This window comes from Euprymna scolopes, chromosome 12 (assembly GCF_053919585.1).
Source record: "Euprymna scolopes isolate OS-2025 chromosome 12, ASM5391958v1, whole genome shotgun sequence".
NCBI classification, from domain to species: Eukaryota; Metazoa; Mollusca; class Cephalopoda; order Sepiida; family Sepiolidae; genus Euprymna; species Euprymna scolopes.
Window position 1 is genome coordinate 155,033,726 of NC_136493.1, and position 19,129 is coordinate 155,052,854.

The 19,129-nt window shown below is 35.8% G+C and overlaps 1 protein-coding gene across 1 annotated transcript in view; it reads left to right on the top strand.

Moving 5' to 3' along the window:
* LOC145291571 (E3 SUMO-protein ligase RanBP2-like) overlaps nucleotides 1–19,129 on the top strand; it is a 194,824-nt gene that overhangs the window by 114,355 nt on the left and 61,340 nt on the right. Inside the window, exons 20-24 of the mRNA XM_080137647.1 lie at nucleotides 224–296; nucleotides 1,309–1,553; nucleotides 5,893–6,108; nucleotides 7,805–9,599; nucleotides 16,102–17,811. Coding sequence (XP_079993773.1) covers nucleotides 224–296; nucleotides 1,309–1,553; nucleotides 5,893–6,108; nucleotides 7,805–9,599; nucleotides 16,102–17,811 — 4,039 coding nt within the window. The remainder of the gene's footprint in view (nucleotides 1–223; nucleotides 297–1,308; nucleotides 1,554–5,892; nucleotides 6,109–7,804; nucleotides 9,600–16,101; nucleotides 17,812–19,129) is intronic.

Consider the following 19,129-nt stretch of genomic DNA (forward strand, 5'->3'; position numbering starts at 1 on the left):
TTGACTTGGTTTCATTGTAGACTGCATGTGAACATATTGTTGACAGTTAATGATTCAGACTGCTATTTTAAACTACTAAGGACAATAAATTTCTCTGACTAAATTAATTTACTTGAGTTATTAAAATTTTAGTATTGAGGATTGTTTTCTTAAACAGTCATTTTTTTGTGGTTAGTAAATGTCTTCTGGATGCAGCTAATTGTCTGAAATTTTCTTTTTGTAGCAACTGAATCTTGTCATATCTCAGGATATTGATGACATTGAATGTTTATTGACTCGTGTAGATATCGATAATGGTGAGTAAAACTTTTAATCTTGAAAAAAAAAAAATGTATATTTGTTAATCCTTAGCTGCTACTGAACCACATTTTGATGCTAAGATTCATGCAATCCCTTTCTCGATCAATGACTCCCATCTCTTGCAATATTGGGCAAGATTTGCCAGATGTTTTGAAAGTTGTAGTCTTGTTGTTCAAGTGCTAGGAGGATATTTTGTCCGTTTGTGGTTAATGATGTTATTCAATGACTCTTAAATTCCCCCTCCCCCAATCCAGGATTTTTCTGTTCAGGCAAATGATGGCAGAACTCTGGCAGAGTTACAGTATTCATATTTAAATATAGAAAATTCATGATCTGTTATGCTGCAAGTTTCGTTTTGGACCATAATATCGTTAGATCTATCTTTAGACATGCCGAGGAGTACAAAATAACTAAATATCTTGTGTTTCAGGTTTTTTCGGGATTTCAGATTGCCTGGATTTAAAGAAAAAAATTTTGAACATATATAAATAGTTCCAATCGCATATGCATGCCTGTTTCATTCCTTGGGGGCTACCATTTTTAATCTCCCCTCTATCTTGCTGTAGTTTTGTGGATGTAAGATGGCAGAATCCCAAAAGGTTTAAAATATTTTTTGTTTTTTAATTGTCATATTAATTGTTCTAAGAAACACTCAGTGTGTGTGTGTGGGAGGGGGGACATTCCGTAAATTTTAAAGTGATAAAATTTTAAAGTGATAAATTTTTAAAGTTTTACATTAAATAATTTTATTTATTTAGTGTTCAAACATTTTATGAAATTCGGTTTTTAAAACAAATTGTAATGTAACTTTTATTTTAGATAAAATTTTTAAAATAATATTTGAAAGGTCCTCACGTTTTGATTGGCTTGAATTTCATCACGTTTTGATTGGTTTATTAATGATTTAATAAAAAGATAGGTTGAAATAAACAAATTTGATGTCAATAAAAGTTTTAAAATGTTTGTTTCATTTCTGTTAATATTTTAACACTTTTTTCTTTTTCTCAGTTGTTGATGGCGATTCTAGCGGAGAATCATTTTGTTCTGCTAATTCTGTCAATCGGTCTCCTGAAGTATCCTCGTATAGTAATGATTCAAATACTAATCGTGTATCCACTCCAATTGAATCCAGCAATTGTATTCATGAGTATCAAATGGAACAAAAGAAGACCCCAGCAACAACTAAGCACCACACGCCCAGCCATCACACTCCCAGTCACCACACACCCAGCCACCACCATGGGTCAGCTGAAGTATGTATTTAAAGCTTTAGCTTTGAATTTTTCAAATGTTTTTTATTTTTTCTGAAAATTATGTGTCTATATTTCCTGAGATGTATAATGCCCTATTGACAACTTTGTTTCCCTCCAACCCACTGTAAATCAACTAAAGAATTTAAGACCTTATAATTCCATGTTTTTGTTCATTCCTCTCTAATATTAAACTTATACAGGCTTGAAAAGGCCTTATTTCTATTATTACATTGAAAAGGGCTTGCAAATTGTATTTCTTTGTCAAGTAAAATTTCTCAGAATATTAAAAATAAAATCGAAATAAATGTTATTAAAATATTTTTAAAATATTAACAATAAACTTAAAATTCTTCTGAAGTTGTATTATTAATACAAGAGTTACATCATTTTATCACAAAACTACCCAATGTTATCCATATACTTTATGGGTGTACGAGGGGCGTGCAATAAGTAATGCCCCTGACCCACTTCCCATAGGAGTAGAGCAACGAAACTTGGCACAGTTATTAGTCTTTCTCTACATAGGAATCACCCAGAGTTATGCATTTCTCCCATTGTTTGATGCAGCTCTGGAGACTGTTTTTGGAGAACATCTCAGGTTGGTCCTCCAACCACAACGTGACTTCAGAAATCAAGGCTGCATCATCTGGGAAACGCTTTCCTTTCAAAAACAACTTCATGGCTGGGAAGAGATGAAAGTCAGAGGGTGCAAGGTCAGGAGAGTAGGGAGGATGGGGGAGGATTTCATCACATGCCCTGTGCTTCTGATCTGGTGACATGCAAGTTGTGGCCGGAGTGTTGTCTTGCAAGAGAAGGGTACCTTTGCTGATCTTGCCCCACCTCTTGATTTTGATAGCTTCCCTTAATTTCCTCAAAAGTGAAGCATAATAGGCTCCTGTAATTGTGGTACCCTTTGCCAGGAAATCTGTCATCACTACTCTGTCCTGGTCCCAGAAAACTGAGCATGACCTTGCCAGTGGAGGGCTGCACCCTTGCCTTCTTTGGAGGTGGTGAGTCCAAGTGCTTCCACTGCATTGACTGGGCTTTGGTCTCTGGGTCATAGTGATTGACCCAGGTTTCATTGTGTGTAATCAGTCTTTTGAAAAACTGACTCACCTTAGCACATCTCCAAATTCATCCTCGAACACTCGATGTGTTCTTGCTTCTGGAATGGTGTGAGCAACCTGGGAATCCATCTGGCAGACACCTTATGCATATGGTCATGAATGATAGTTTCTACAGATCCTGTACTAATCTTGACATCTTGGGCTGAATAGTAATGCGCTGATCTTCCAAAATGGCAGCTTCAACTTGACGGACAGATGCCTCATCAATGGCAGAAGGGGGGGGGGCGACCAGGTCTGGGAGCTGTTTCCACAGACTTCCGGCCATGTTTGAATTCACGATGCCAGTGTTTTACAAGGTCATATGATGGGGCGTTATCACCATAAGTTTCTTTCATTTCATCAAAAGTCTCCTGTAGTGTGCGTCCTTTCAAATACAAAGACTGGATTGCTGCTCGACATTTAACAGGCCCCATTTCACACCTGACTCAAGTCAAACATCTGTAAAACAGAAACCACAATTAGTTCAGAGCTGTAATTTGCCACATAATCTGTAGAGATATAAATCATTGCACATGCAAAATTTCAGCTAGATCAGATAACTGGAAGTGGGTCAGGGGCATTACTTATTGCATGCCCCTCGTATAATAGATGAAATTCAAAAGTAAAGTATACAGTATAATATATACAGTGTAGACCATACAGTATATGTAGTATGGACCAATCCACAATAGAAAACACAATATTTAATTGTGCTTGATTGGCCAAATATAAGTGGGCTGGAGAATCTAAATATGAACTAAAAATGATTCAAAATCTCTGAATGACAAAGACAGTAATGTAGTGGTGAGCTTAAGTTAATAGTTGACCAGTTTTGTTGCATGTTACTGCAGAGAATTTTGTGTAAATAACTGTGACCTTTTAATCTTCATGAAATAGATGAAAATGACTTTCTGTTATCAATTAATATTTTTTTTTTGTTTTATCATTTATATATCATTTTGTTTTCAAAACATTTGAAAAATTAATTTTGTCTTGAAGGGCCTAAAAATGCTTGAGAAAATGGATATTGAATATCTGCATTAACCCTGTTATATGACACATTGAATTCTATTATTTACTCTAAGTCAAATATTGGAAGTCAAACATGCAATAGTATAAAATAAGTCTAATAAAAAAAATGAAAAGAAATTGAATGCAGTTCAGTTTCTTCATAGATCAGATATTTTAATCCTTTGTATTAAAAAGAATTAAAAAACCTTTAAGCTGTTAAATAGGGGGTTGTTTCTAGCTTTAAAATGTTTTAGCTAATCTATATATTAAGATTTAACGCTTCAGAAACTATTTACATCTAATAATGGCTCTTTGGAATAAGAACAAAAATTGAAATATTGAATTTCAATGAAAACAAATTGTATCTACTTGTCATGTAGAAATTAGTAAAATATCCAAAAATTATAAATGCTAAAAAAAAAAAAAAGTAACATACTAGCATGGACACCTGGCATTGCCTGGATGGACATGAAGTTTGGTTTGGACACAGCTGCTATATTAAGGATATTGAGCAACTCCCAGAAAAGAACGGAAGCCTTAGATATTTCAGCAGCCTATATATAGCAGATTGTGCCCGTTCGATCACAAAAAAAAAAAAAAAAAAAAAAAAAAAAAAAAACTAGCTGCAGTAGGAAGGCTTGAACCTAAAACGGGGAAGAAGGGAACAACATTACTGGCAAACACTTTTGTGAGTCAGACCACGGCGACTGTTGACGTCCTGACTCTGCAAAATGTTTTTAAACATGCTTTCAGTTTGCTATGCGTGTGTGACTTGTGAAAATGGTGTGATAAAAGCCCCCCCCCCCCGGGGGGGGGGGGCAAAAAATGGTCCAGTTGACCACAAAAAAATTAATCTTTTTTTTCTAATTTTCAAATATTATGCATCTGAGGGATAGCTCTTTCAGATGGTACCGGTTTTGACCTGGTCCAATGCGGCTGATGAAAGTTTTTAGCGGCCACGCGCATGCATAAACCCACAAACATAATATCACAATTCGTTCATCTGCTATTATTTTTGGAGGGATGTATGCAGTTACCTCCCCTATTTATTAACTGTTTATAAGTATAATTTGCAATTTCTTTGAAAAATATTTTCATTAATTTTCTACTTTATAATTTTCCATAATTTTGGATATTTTACTAATTTCGACATGATAATTATGAAGATGCCATTGAAATTTAATATTTTGACTTTCATTCTTATTCTGAAGATAGATTAAAACACTATCTTGACAAAATTAGTTTTGACAATTTGGTTCAATTTGTAATTTAATAACTAAACAATACCATAATGAATTTACTTTTCAATATCTAAGTCCACTACTTAATAAATCTACATATTAATGACAATAACATCCTCTTCATTTAATGGATTGTATACGTTGACATTGTTCAGTAGTATTCTTTAGATTGATTATAGCATCCATACCCTTGTTTATTTTTTTACCATGTGAAAATGTCTAAATTTTAGTTTTTAAGACAAATTAACATCAGTTTAACATTTTAATATTTTCCTTGCTATAAAATGCTTAACTTCAGATCATTATAAAGATCTCACCACTTTTTACTTATTTATTTATTTTTTTTTTTTTACAAACTTTCAAATTAACAATGTCGGAAAAAAAACAAAAAACTTTAAATTGTTGTTCCTCTTTAAAAATTATTTTCAATCACCTGATGCCAACTTTAAAGTATTTTGTTAGTAATGCTATTTGGTGTTGCATGAGGAACTAGTGGAGAAAATAGCAAAATAGTTCAAATATAATTGGCTAAAATAAAACAAATTAAAAAGAATCACGTTTTTTTTTATATAGAGCACTAATTATAGTTTTTAGTATTAATATTATTAATAGATTTATGACAAAAAATATCAAAAGTTAATCTAACAAATGTTCATTTTGCAACACATTATCCATAATGACAAGTTTTCGGCAAATGTTCCCTGAAATTGAAAAATCGAAATAAAAAATAGTTTTAACAAAATCCTACATCTGATTGTTAAGAGTTTGAATCTTTGACTTAGAAGTTGCTATTAAAATATGATGGTACTATGTAATTTTGCTCACAGATTTTGGCCATAAAAACAATGCACGTAGAAAAGAGGATATTGATGGCACTAAAATGTTTCCGAGCAGTCAATTTGATAAAATGAAACTATTAGTTACGCACATTCCAACAAATACTCTATTCTTCACAGGTCAAACTTTTTGTTTCTTTTCTAGGTTAGCCACATACGTCCGAGTCCCGAACGTTTGGATGCCCAGTTGAGAGCACTACAGTTGTCACATAGTTCCATTTTGAAACCAATTGTTGATCAAAACAAGGAATTAACTAAACTTAATGTAGCCCTACAGTGTGATCTGCGTGAGCTTCGAGAACAACATCAAAAAGCCACAAACCAGTTAAGAGAAGTGCAAGAGCTGAACAGACTTTTTTGGGCAAGTAAACACTTTCAGTTCAAACATTTATGAATTGGCTTTTTATGGTACATTTAAACACTTCCTTTATGTGCTTACATCATCAATACATATTAGAAACAATTGTCTGTCTGTACATCTGTCCAGCTAAAATTGAAAAACTAGAAAGCTAACCTGCAGAAGTTGGTACAATCTTGATTGGTGTTGCCCCAAATGAATATCTAAAATTTAGAAAATAATATTCATTCTTTTGACCCTAACCTGGCACAGATTTCGTCAGGAGGGTCAGTTTTTTAGTTAGTTTATGTACTAATTAAAAGGAAGTAACCTTTTTAATTTAAAAAAATATTTTGTGTGCATCCAGAAAGAAAAATGGGCTGCGTGGAGAGAGAAAGGGGGTAAATCAAAGAGGAGACAAGGATAAGGATATGGCTTTCCATGTTGTAGGGATATCTCCAGAGAAGACCCTAATTTACTCTATATGTGCTTCCAGGTTGCACTGTCTTACACCAACGCATTTATGTTTGCCCTCTATCGCCCACACAACAGAGGAGTTACTATCTTTAAGAGTATATCTGAGAAAATTGACCACATCCTGTCTGCTCATCCTTTGGCTAACATTCGCATATGTGGTGACTTCAATGTCCACTATGTGGAATGGTTGACCCACTCAAACAAGACAGATGATGAGGGGAGGTTCTGTCATGATTTCACAATTGCCTATGACCTCACTCAGATTGTTCACGAACCCACCTTTGTGCCCGATACTAGTGGTCAGTATGCAAGCCTTTTAGACCTTTGTCTTACAACTTCCCTTGAGCTATGTTCATGTTCCGTTCTATCTCTGGAATCTTCCGATCACTCGGTTGTATCAGTTAAGATAAAAATGAAATGTAATAAATCTTCAGACGTACCTCTTCACCATACAGTATATTGATACACTATGGCTGACTGGTATAGCTTCCGTAAATTTATATCTGATCTACCTCTGCATTCTAGGTTAAAAAACAATGTGTCCTCTATAGTATCAGGCTGACCAAATAGTTAATTGTAGGTATAGACCGATTCATACCATCCAAAAAAATTCCAGCAAAAACCTAACAGCCAGCCATGGTTATCCCCAGAATGTGCTGCCGCCATAGCACACAGAAATCACTTTTTTTCATAGCTACCAACGTAATAGATGTACTGAGACTAAAGCTGCTTTCAGGACTGCCAGCAACCACTGTAAAAGAGTAATAAAAAATGCAAGAGAGTTATATGCTCAGTCTATTAAATCTAAAATAGCTGAGTAGCGGCTTGGTTCCTATCAATTTTGGCAAATAGCAAACAGGATCCTGAACAGAAGCGTATGTTCTATCCCAACTATCATCAATGGACCTTAGGTCATCTCGTCAGCATCAGATAAAGCCAAACTATTTGCCAAGAACTTTGCAGCTAATTCTACCCTATGCGACCAAGGCCATCAACCCCGCCTTATTTCCTTCTATAACAGACAACATGCTATGCAACATACACATATCTGTGCGTGATGTCGCCAAGCTAATCAAGCACCTTGATCCCAGTAAAGCAACTGGCCCTGATGGCATTCCAATTATAGTGTTGAAAAAGCTTCAACCAGAACTTTATTGACTAATTTTTGTTTAGAAACGTTTGTGTGAATTTAAATTTCTTTAACCATTAACAACTTTAATGAGATGAATTCTTTTAATTTCAGGCTGAATTATCACAGTACCGGATGATGTCTGGTTTCTCCCAAGGTCCTCCTGCACAAGTTCCAGCCCCACCTTCTTCCCAAGTGGGTACACCTCAAACTGGACCACAACCTCTGCAAAACCTTGCAGCATCATACATGAATTCTCCTTACAGACCACCTTCAATTCCACTCACCCCGCAGCCACCACCTTGGATTGCATCCCAATACCCAGCTTATCAGCTGCCAGGTAGTACTCCTCCAGCATCTTACAGGCCATCTTCCCCAAAGAATCTACAAAACCCTCGGCAGTCAGGTGTGCCACCGTACTCAAAGATTGCCGCCGAGGACAGCCTTAATATTGATGAGAATGAAATTGACGATGAGGATGATGATGATGATGATGATGATGATCACGAGGAAGATCCATGTCATGTGGATGGAGAATATTATGACGAGGGCAATAATTCATCACCAAACAATTTTCATATTCCGGATTCTCAGTTAGTTCAAGAATGGCCATTTGGACACCAGACAGGCCTTGTTGGAAAATCAACTGTTACTTATTCTGTACAAAATCGTCCTCCTATGCCGCGAGCTGGTTATTTTGCAGATGTCCTAAGAGGCCAAACTTTGCAGTATGGTTATAACCCCTCCCAAAGCCCTGTTGGAAGAATGCCTGCACCTGGTTTTTTCTCTGCTAACAAGGGTCAAGGATTGATGTTTACTCCACCCTCTACTCAAGTTACTGGTACACCTCTGGCTCAGCCCCCTCCTTTGGCTAGTGCACTATCTGGTAAATCCCCAGTTTTTCCACCCAATTCACTTTCCCCTCTTCCCCCAATGCCTCCAAATGCTGTTGTGGGACGTACATTTACTAAGCCCATTCCGTCACCAGCGACTGCTGAAACTCCACCAAGTTTCCTTCAGACGATGAGTGGGCAAACCCCGTTCCAGTTGACTATGCCTCCACCCAGCTTAGGTACTGGATCCCCTGTAGATTCCTTCTCTCCAGCTCAGGGTAACAATCCATCTGGAAGTGGGTTCACCATGCCAATCAAGTCAACTCAACGTAGCAGCTACGATGTTAATCTTTCTCAAACCTGGCCAAGTGACAAATTATCCACTCCACCATTTGTTGGTACACAGCAAGTTTTGAGTTCACCCCAATTGCCAGGCACACAAACGGTTAGCTTTACAGCTAAAAAGTGCATTGTTAATTATGAAGGCACTTCCCATACAGCTATTCTTCGTGTACTTCACTCGGGTGATGGCAGTGGTGTGATTGTAATTGCTTCAGCAAGCAACGAGAAACTAATATTGCAACAAGCAATCACTGCCAACTTGGACATTCAGTCAACATTATTCAAAATCCATCAGGTCGCATGGTATCAGCCAGCCTCATCTGCTAAAGAAAACATGAACTCACAAAGCAAGTGTGTTGTTGACTTTGATAAGGAAGAAGAAGCCACTCAGTTCAAGTCGGCAGTTGATGCCATCCGCAACAAACTTCCTTCCACTGTATCTCCAGGGGCAACCAACAAACTAGACTGTACATTCCCATCTTTTCTTCTTGCTACTACGACTATTACGACAACACCTGTTATTGGCAGTATAAGTGCTACTCCGAAAGTGTTGCAATCTCCTCTCACATCTACACTATCTTCCAATCAGCCAGAAAGCACATCAATTCTTTTGAAGGTTCTCAACCAACCATCTGATGATGTCACAAGTACAATTAGCTCTACAACAGTATTATCTACAAGTGTACATGAGACTCCAAAAGGTGTGAAGCTTTTCCAGGGTTTGACATTCACAGGTAAGACTCGTTATTTTTCTTGTATAAATGTTTTGAGATAAATGTATAGTCTAGGCACTGGTTATGTTCTGTGTCTGAGAAAGACATTAATCCATCTTTCCTCCTAATAGTAGAGTAGACTTTACTCTAAATTCTTTCTATAGTAATTCTTGTTGTAAATAGAAAACTCCAATGCACACTTGGTCTTCCCTTACCTTATTTTTTTTATTTATTTATTTTTTTTAAATTACATTTTCACTCCAAACAAGGCACAGTGCCACATTGATATAGGGAGCTACTGCCAGGGACATAAGTTTCAGGGATACTATATAAGGAGTTGAGCAGCAAGATGTCCACATTGCACTTGAACTTGACAATCTAGATTCTTCTTATGTAAGAAGAATTTAATGATGTTAAGAATTCGTCCAGTAATATCATAGGATCTGATTTTCATGAGAAGCCCATCGTGCCATACTTTGTCAAAAGCCTTAGATTCTCGGCATTATCCAGTGCATGGTTTATACGTTCAGAGATTAGTTAGAATATCTGCAGGAGAATGGGTTTGCCTAAATTCATATTGATAGTCAGACAGAAGTTTAGCAACTGCAAGATGGTGGATTAGAGCTTGATTAATAATGGACTTCAATATTTTGGTGAAAAGAGCGGGGGGGGGGGAGCCTAACGAGGGCAATAATTTAATGGATCAGTTCTTTCGCCAGAATTCTTGTAAACTGGTACCACAGAAGCAGTTTTCCAGCAGTCAGGAAAGCATGATTCGTTTAGGCATTTGTTGAGTTTGAAGAGAACTGGATCAACCTCAGTGAAGCATTTTTTTAATAGTACAGCCAGATTGAGATCAGGTCCATGTGCTTTTGATGTGTCTAGGATTTTTATGATATCATGTACTTGAGAAGGGATGATTTTCAAATCTAGTGTGGTTTCTATCTGCAAAATAAAATCAGGGAGGGACTGGTTTACTGGGTCCAAAGTAGAGTTTGAGGCAAACTGATGAGCAAGCATGTTAGCTTTCTCTGTTGCCATGCAAACAATCTCATGATTGTTGGATAGTGGGGGATATTGTTGATTATTTACTACACTGTTGTAGATTTTCCAGAAAGTATGAGTTCCTAATTTCTGCACTTCAACGCGTTTTCTGGTGGTTTTGGTATATTCTCTCTTAGCTGTCGCTACTTCTTTCCTACAATTACTTCTATCTTTTATAAACTTTTGTCTGTACTGGACTTTTACCGGTTAAATCTGTGGGATGCATGTTGCTTCTGAGCAATGGCTTCTGCGCAAGTAGAAGTAAACCATTGAGAAGAGTGGGGTTTGCTATAGAACTTCCCTATGGGAACATGTGCATCACTTGCTGCTTTGAACCGTTCAGTGGTCTCCTTTGCGCACTGTTCTGCATGAAGAGGAAAGATATTTCCCTATGAGGCATCTCTGATGTGATCTCTATTGGCATCCCAGTCAGCCTTATTGTAGTAACTTGTGGTTTTGAGCAATGGCTCTTCAACATGGGGTTGGGAGTTGAAATTGTTTGTAATTATCACAGCATGATCAGCTTCCTGAGTGGGCAATGGACATTTGTTACACAATTCTCAGAAACTATTCTTAGAAATAGATCCAGAAATGAGGCCTGCTTGTCCTGATGATTTGGAAGTCTGGTCGGGAATGTTACTGTGTCAAGGAATGGGATATAGAAAAGTTATGGATGATGCTACCAAGTAGTTAGAGAAGCCAAGCCAATTATTGTGGTAGGCTTTAAAGTCACCAAATACTTTATTTGAACCCGTGTCATGTGGGAATGCTACACTTATGCTATCAGAGACATGATTGATTAGAGTACAGTCCTGAAGAGCGATAAAGAAAATATAGGTAGCTAATGCTATGTTATAAAGTTAGTTTAAAGTAGGTCTAGTTATCTGATTCCATCATGGTGATGGTGTTACGAATATAGACTCCAAGTTTGTGCATGAGTGTGTCAGTCCTTACGACAAAGTGGAAGATAACCAGACATGTTACAGATGTTAGAGGGGATGGAGGAGTGCAAGTTAGTTTCACTTAGTGCTAATATATCCGGGTAGTTTGCTAGGAGAAATGTTTCTACATCATCTAAGTTAGTTCTAAGTCCACGGATATTTGTAAATGCAAGCCTCAAGGGAGGAGGAGAATCGTTGTTCAAGTGTGTGTCTGGTTTGATATTTTGGATTGAGTTGTCATTTCATTTTATTTCATAGTTTCAGTTTAGGGTGAGAGGTGCTAGACAAAGCGGATGTGCATAGCTGCAATCATGCAACATTGTCTAGAAAGTAGGTCATCTTCCCCTAAATGCATAAGGCCTATTTAAGAAAAATTCATCTGAACTTCTGCATCTTCTATAAGTAGCAATACCAGAAAATGTATGATTCAGCACTGGAAAAGTTGCAAACTTCTACTTAATCTAAGTCTTTAAATCACTAGATTTCTCATCAAAATAAAACTTGATTGAATTCATAACAATTATTTTTAAATGGTATTTTAATATTTTTGTTGTGATTTGTATATTCCAAAAATCGTTATTTAAATCTGATTGTTAATGAAATATGTTGACGTCATGCCTGCTAGCAGTAGATGACTTTTCGTGGTTGGGGTCTGTTCACATAAACACTTGATGCAGAAGTTCTATCAATTGATGAAGTTTCATATTCTTTTTAGTCAATCAGAGAAAAGTATTGTCTTTGCCATGGAATTTGAATGAAACAACTGAGATGTTCTAACTTTTGGCTGGAAGGAGACATCCTTCCAGTCAAAAGTTAGAACATCTCAGAAGTTGAGGCATTGTAGTACAAAGCTAATTCAAGATAGAAACTTTGTTCAAATACTGTTTAAAATCCAATATATTCATTTATTTTGTCCTAAAATTTGAAGTGAATTCATTAAACACTTTATGTATGCATTGATAGAAATAGTGATGAGTGCAACTATGAGATCTTTTTGTATGTCATGCCAATGCAACAGTGACATCAGCAATTAGGATGGAACACTTCATAAAGGAATAGAACTTTAAAAGGTAGCAGAAATTCTACTTCTATAATGTAGAATTTGTCTTCCTAAAATTGACATTTTTGTACTTCATCGCAATTGTGACGGCATTAAAAAATGTATCCATCAATCTAAACGTTATTTAAAGGATAAATACAAAAAAGTTGCTTTGAAAATTTTAAATGAGTCACAAAAGCACATTGTTTGAAAGATTAAAAAAAACTTGGGAATTGAGGAATTTACTAAGAAAAGGTATTTATAAATAGTTGAGCCATGGAGGCCTGACATTTTCCCAATTCCACAGGAAAATAATAAAGTTTCTTTTGGTACTACCTCTTCTGCTGGTACTCTTGTTGGTTGACCTCAAAATGCCCAAGTGACAACTGTGAACAGAAGAGAACATTGTATCTTAAATTGTCTCTTAGATAATACTAGCAAAGATACCCACTGTTGCCTGGGTCCACAAATAATAAATTGAAGAAATGAAGTTCTGTTTGGACACACCTGCTATACTAAGGATATTGAGCACTTTTTCATTACTATATGTTGATTCCATCGTGGGCAACGTCGATACTTCCACCTTTATCCACATATATGGAAGAGGGATTTGGTAACTGTATTTTAATGTAACAATTTCAAAAACAAAAGTTACAGTAATTCTTAAAAAAATGGGTGAAAACACGAAAATGTAATTGCTCTAAAAAAAAAAAAAGTACCTGATCACCTCCCGACCAGATTCTTCGGCAGAAGGGATACAAAGAGGAGCTATTCTCAAGATATTGAGATATTTTGATGACTATCAGTTTAAGCAAATTTCTTAAATGCTACCTCAGTTTAGAAAGATTTCTCTTTACGGTCCTTTGCAATGGCAGTGTTAGTTTAGTCTTTTTCAAAGATAGAGAAAAAACTTAAAAATAAAACAAGCTAAAAAATAATTCAATTTTAAAAATGTTTTTTTAAAACCAAAATAAACGTTTCTATGTTTTAAAAATGATTACTTATTGCGTTATTAAAAGGAAAAGAAAATGACCTGTGCTGGGCACGAACCTCAAAAAGATAAGCCCAATAGCTAACACTCTATCCATTAGGCCAACATTGCAATAAGATTATGTTGCAAGTTTATCTTTTTACAATTAAAATAGGAAGCAGCATTCATACATGTGTAGAGTGTAATTGTTAAGAAGAAATGTTGAAGGCAACATTTTTACCTTCACCCCTTCCCTTCAAATAAAATGACATTTGTACCTCAAAGAATTGATGATTTTTAATTTTGAGATATTGTTAATCTAGATCACTGTTTCAGTTGATACTATATTCATAGTGTTTTGTAATTTTGACTTTTAGCGCGACATAAACACACACACTTACAGACGACTGAGATTCATATAATAAAAAGAAATTTTTCTGTGAAAGAAAGGATTACTGATGAAATGTATCGATCAGACAAAAATAACTGAGGAAGCCAACTGAACCATGAAAGAAAATTGTACCTCCATTGAAGAGGTCCTGGATATGACCTTAAACTATATCCGATGGTGAGGCCCCCAGCTTGCAGGCTTTGGGGAGTGTGGAGCCACCCTTTAATTGCCATTGCTCCCGGGTCCACTCTGACCCGGAGTGGTGATACCTGTTAGGGTCCCAACTATGGGTTAAATAGAAACCGACTTGAAAAAAAACATATATTCTATTAAAAGATTTTTCTTCAGAATCACTGGATTTGGCATTAAATAACCTGAAAAGGGTTGATATGCCGTAAAACAACAACAAAAAAAAAACAACCAATCCAGTGAAGATGTGTAATGATCAATTTATCTCTACAGAAAAATCAGAACTTTGTTCCTCTATCTTAAAATGTTCCATTAATCTTTCGACAAGAAATGCAGTCTTTTCGTCTAAAAATTTTGGTGCTTGTCCAGAATCCGTCCATATGAAAAAACAAAACTAAAGAAAAATCTGTATGATGTATGTACCTGTGACGAGAAAAAATATTATACACTAAAAATCATGTAAATATATCGTAGTTTTATTTTAATCATTTTTTAAAGCAAATTTAAGCCCCCCCCCCCATCCTCTCTCCATGTTAAGAACAGATTTTAAAATCTCAATTTGGAATATCTCCCTTGTTTCTTCAGACTGTTTTCAAGATGGCATTGAGAGGTCATTTGTAGTTTAGCCAAAAAATTTGATTTTTTTTGTTTTGAGAAATGAGACTGATTTTTAATGTACAATATTTTCTTTTCATTATGGATACTTACATCATATAGATTTATTTTTGTTTTGTCTGCAGGAATGTGAATTCAAAGTTTTAGTCAACTAAATTGTCCTCCTTTCCAGTTTTCTTCATTTCAATAATAGTTACTTAATATTCTCTGCTTGGTTGGAAGATTGGTATTGACAGCTCTGGTTTAGAAAGATGATTTTGGTGCAAGAGATGGTATTGTATTCTAAACAACACTTGCTATCTGCAATGATCTCTCCAAGTGTTCATCAGTTCCAGCAAGAAGATATAAACGCATCTGATTGTAGTGTCAGAGAGGACAGTGTTAAAATGTAAAAGATGGATGCATGGCCACACTGTCTCCATTGAATGTGGCAAGAGTACAAGAAGCAGAGAATTCTTTTATTGATTTGTTTACATCTGAATATTCTGTCCACTTGATGAAAGTATCGATCACAATAAGATAAACTTGATTCATTGGTTCTACATAGTCAATATGAAGTCTTAACCCTGATCTGTTTTCAGCCATGGATTCAATTTTACTGGTGGTGCATGTGCTGCCATTGCACAGGTGCTTTTATAAGATCTTTGATTCTTTTTTTTCTATCAGGCTATAAACTGAACATTTTGTAAGGACTCTCATCCAAATCATTCAATATATATTTTTTTCACGAACAAAATATAAGAGAAGTATTTTTGATTTTTTTTTTTTTTTTTTTTTTTTTTGCCAACTTATTTATTCTGTACTAGCTAACCTGTGTTCCAGCATTGCCTGGAAAAGGCTATTAACTCGAATTATCAAAAATACCATGATTGTTTATTATTAGCATGTTTAATATAATAATAAAATTTGTCCAGATTTCGTATATATTATTATAGTTGTGATTTCAAAAGTAAAAAAAAAAAAAAAAATATTTAGATGCTATCAGTTAAGATCAAAACCGAAACGGTAGCATTCAAAGCTAGTGACGCTACCACTACATGACACACATATAAAGTGATTAAAAATAAACCAAGATGAATGTAAAAAATGTTTAACGATTTTTTTTTCAATTTTTTGGACCCTTAAAAACAAATTTTAGTGGACAACCTTTTTTAACCTAAGTGATACATATATAACGTTTTTATGCAATTATAATTTTTTAATATTCATGTAAAACTGGATAAGCACTGAATATTATATTGAAATCTTTTCATCATGGAATTTTCTTAACAGAAATGTTTGAACCATTCTAATTTCTTTCATTTAATATCTATATTTAAAAAATTTTTTTTCAGATACACCAAAAGTTGACTTTGATCTCACTAAGTTCAGTGCGCAAACAGCGAAAGAAACAACGGCCTCTACCGGTGTGGCCATGAGCAGTGCACCAAATCCATTTGGGAATTTCTCATTTCAGAGCAGCACAACTACGCCAACAACTGATAGTGTTAAATTGATGCCATCATCTCTACAAACAGTTGGGACAAGTGCCAGTAAAAATGCAAACTCGAATGAGAAGATGGGTTTTATGGAAACTAAACCAACCTTCAATATTTTTCCAAATGACAAAGCTCTGCTGATCCCTGGTGGTAAGCTGTTTCCAAGCTCATCTGAAGGAGGCAAAGATGATGAAGTTGAAGAATATGAACCAAATGTTGATTTTAAGCCAGTTGTTCCCTTACCTGAACTAGTTGATTTAAAGACTGGCGAAGAAGAGGAAGAGAAAATGTTTGGGGATCGTGCTCGGCTCTTTAGGTTCGATAAAGATATTAGCCAGTGGAAAGAACGTGGAATTGGTGAATTGAAGCTGCTTCGCAATAAGTGCACTAATCGGAGCCGTCTTTTAATGAGACGGGAGCAGGTGTTGAAGCTTTGTGCCAACCATTTTCTTTCTTCAGAGATGAAGCTGACCCCAATGCCTGGATCTGACAGGGCCTGGTCTTGGATGGCCCAAGACTTTGCTGAGGAGGAGATCAAGATTGAAAAGTTTGCTGCTAAATTCAAGACTGCTGAAATAGCCGAACAATTCCGAGAAGCCTTTTTAAAGGGCAAGGATCTTGTCCCCGTGATTACAGAGAGTTCCGGCAGTATTAAAGGGACAGAGAAACAAATCCCCACCACCACTTCTTCTAGTCCTGCTTCACTACCTTTACTGTCGGAGATGTTTAAGTCTCAAAAAGGCAGTTGGGAATGTGATTCCTGTTATGTACGTAATGAAGAAAATGTTCTAAAATGTGCTGCTTGTAGTACACTTAAACCTGGAGTCAAACCAGAGGATATACAGCAGTCACCCACATCTAATAAGACTCTCATTAACACTGATTGTGTAACACAGACTGGCTTTAAATTTGACTCAGCATTAAAAACTGAAGACACTGGATTAAATACAGGTATTGGTATCAATAAATTTGTGTTTGGTGTCACAACTGCTACTACAACCTCAACATCAGTATTTAATACAGTCGGTTCTGGTTTCAAATTCACACCCACGACCACACCCACATCTACAATCACAAGCAGCAGTACAGGTTTTGTGTTTCGCAATGAAACCGCAAATGTATTTGGAAAAACAACCCCACCCAAGCCTGAGCCACTGCCACCAAACAACAATGTACCCCTTAATGAACTTTTCAAGATCACACCTGGTGACTGGGAATGCAGCACTTGTTTAGTACGTTGCAATGCCAATGAACAACAATGTTCTGCCTGTATGACTCCGAAACCAGGTGCATCTAGTACCACCAAGCTTGTAACAGCCACCTCGAAACCTGACTCGCTACCATCAAATAGCAATGTACCCCTTAATGAACTTTTCAAGATCACACCTGGTGAGTGGGAATGCAGCACGTGTCTGTTGCGATGCAATGCCAACGAGCAACAATGCTCTGCCTGTATGACGCCGAAACCAGGTGCATCTAATACCACCTTAAATTCATCCAAATCTGAGTTCTCCTTCCCAAGCAGTATGACGAACAATACATTTGTATTTGGTGTTACTCCATCCGGTAAGACTTTTCTTCTAATAAGTAAAACAAGAACACCAGATTGTAATTTTGTGTATATGTCTTGGGGGGTGGGGGGGTTACATACAATTTTTATATTAACATAAAATATGTAATTTTCTTGAGCTCAACTTATATATATAAAATAATGAGCCCCCCCCCCTCTACAAAAAAGGTGTGTTCCCTCTACTGTGCTAGAAGACTACTCACACCCAAGATTATCATGTACAAAGTCACATGGAGTATTATTGCCACATATGGACTGGTACATCTACTACTAGTCTCTCCCTTTTTGGATAGGGTCCCAAAAAAGTTTTTCAATCTAATAGGTCTCACTTTTTTTAGCTTAGCTCCAACCCCTGTCCCATCACTGCAATGTTTCATCTGTGCTTGTTTTACAAGTATTTTAATGCAATGTGATCTAAACTCATTGCACTTGTGTCCTCTCGATGTACATATCTCGACAAACCTCTTGGCAACAAAATTACAACTCTTTACTGTTTAGGTTCCTAAATGCCAGAAGCTTTTTATTCTAATATTTTCTTCCCTTGAACGGCTAGACTTTGGAATTCCCTTCCTGCTAGCTGCTTCCTTGACTACTGATATGCAGAAGTTTAAATGTAACATAACCCAACATCTTGTTAATCTTTCCTAGGCATCGTCCCGAATATGTCTAAGTGACGATATGCCTTGTTAGGTTAAAAAAATTATATCATTCAGACATTTCCTAAACATTATAACAACTATTGTACAAGGTGCCTTCAATAAGTTTCCAGACTTTTTTGTAGAGGCATTTAAAATTGTCGTAGACTCTTGAAAATTCAGTATGTTATTGCTATACATCTTATGAGATGACTGACCAATTTTTTTTTTATTATTTAATTCAATATACAGCATATAATTTTGAAATATTTATATAATACAGATTAACATCCAATGACAAATTATTTAGTTGCTTAGTGTTATTTCATAGTAATTTTATTGATTTTTGTCTCTCTCTCTCTCTTTATAAAGCTGTAATTCATATTAATAGTAATTAGTGATTTAAGAAAAAAAAAACATAGCTTATTAAATGTGTTTGCAAGAAAATTATGAAATGTTTAAAATTTTTGATTTAGAGTTGTGAACTTTGAAGTGAAAACAAGCTGGCAAATCCAACTACTAATTTATATTTAAATTATTTCATCTACTATTTTCTTGATGGTGGCATTCACAATGTTTCAGCTCTTGACTGGATTTAAATTTAATGAATGAATGAATAAAACAAAAACATTTGGTAATGGCATATTATTAAATTACGATAAATCAGTTGAGGTGGGTG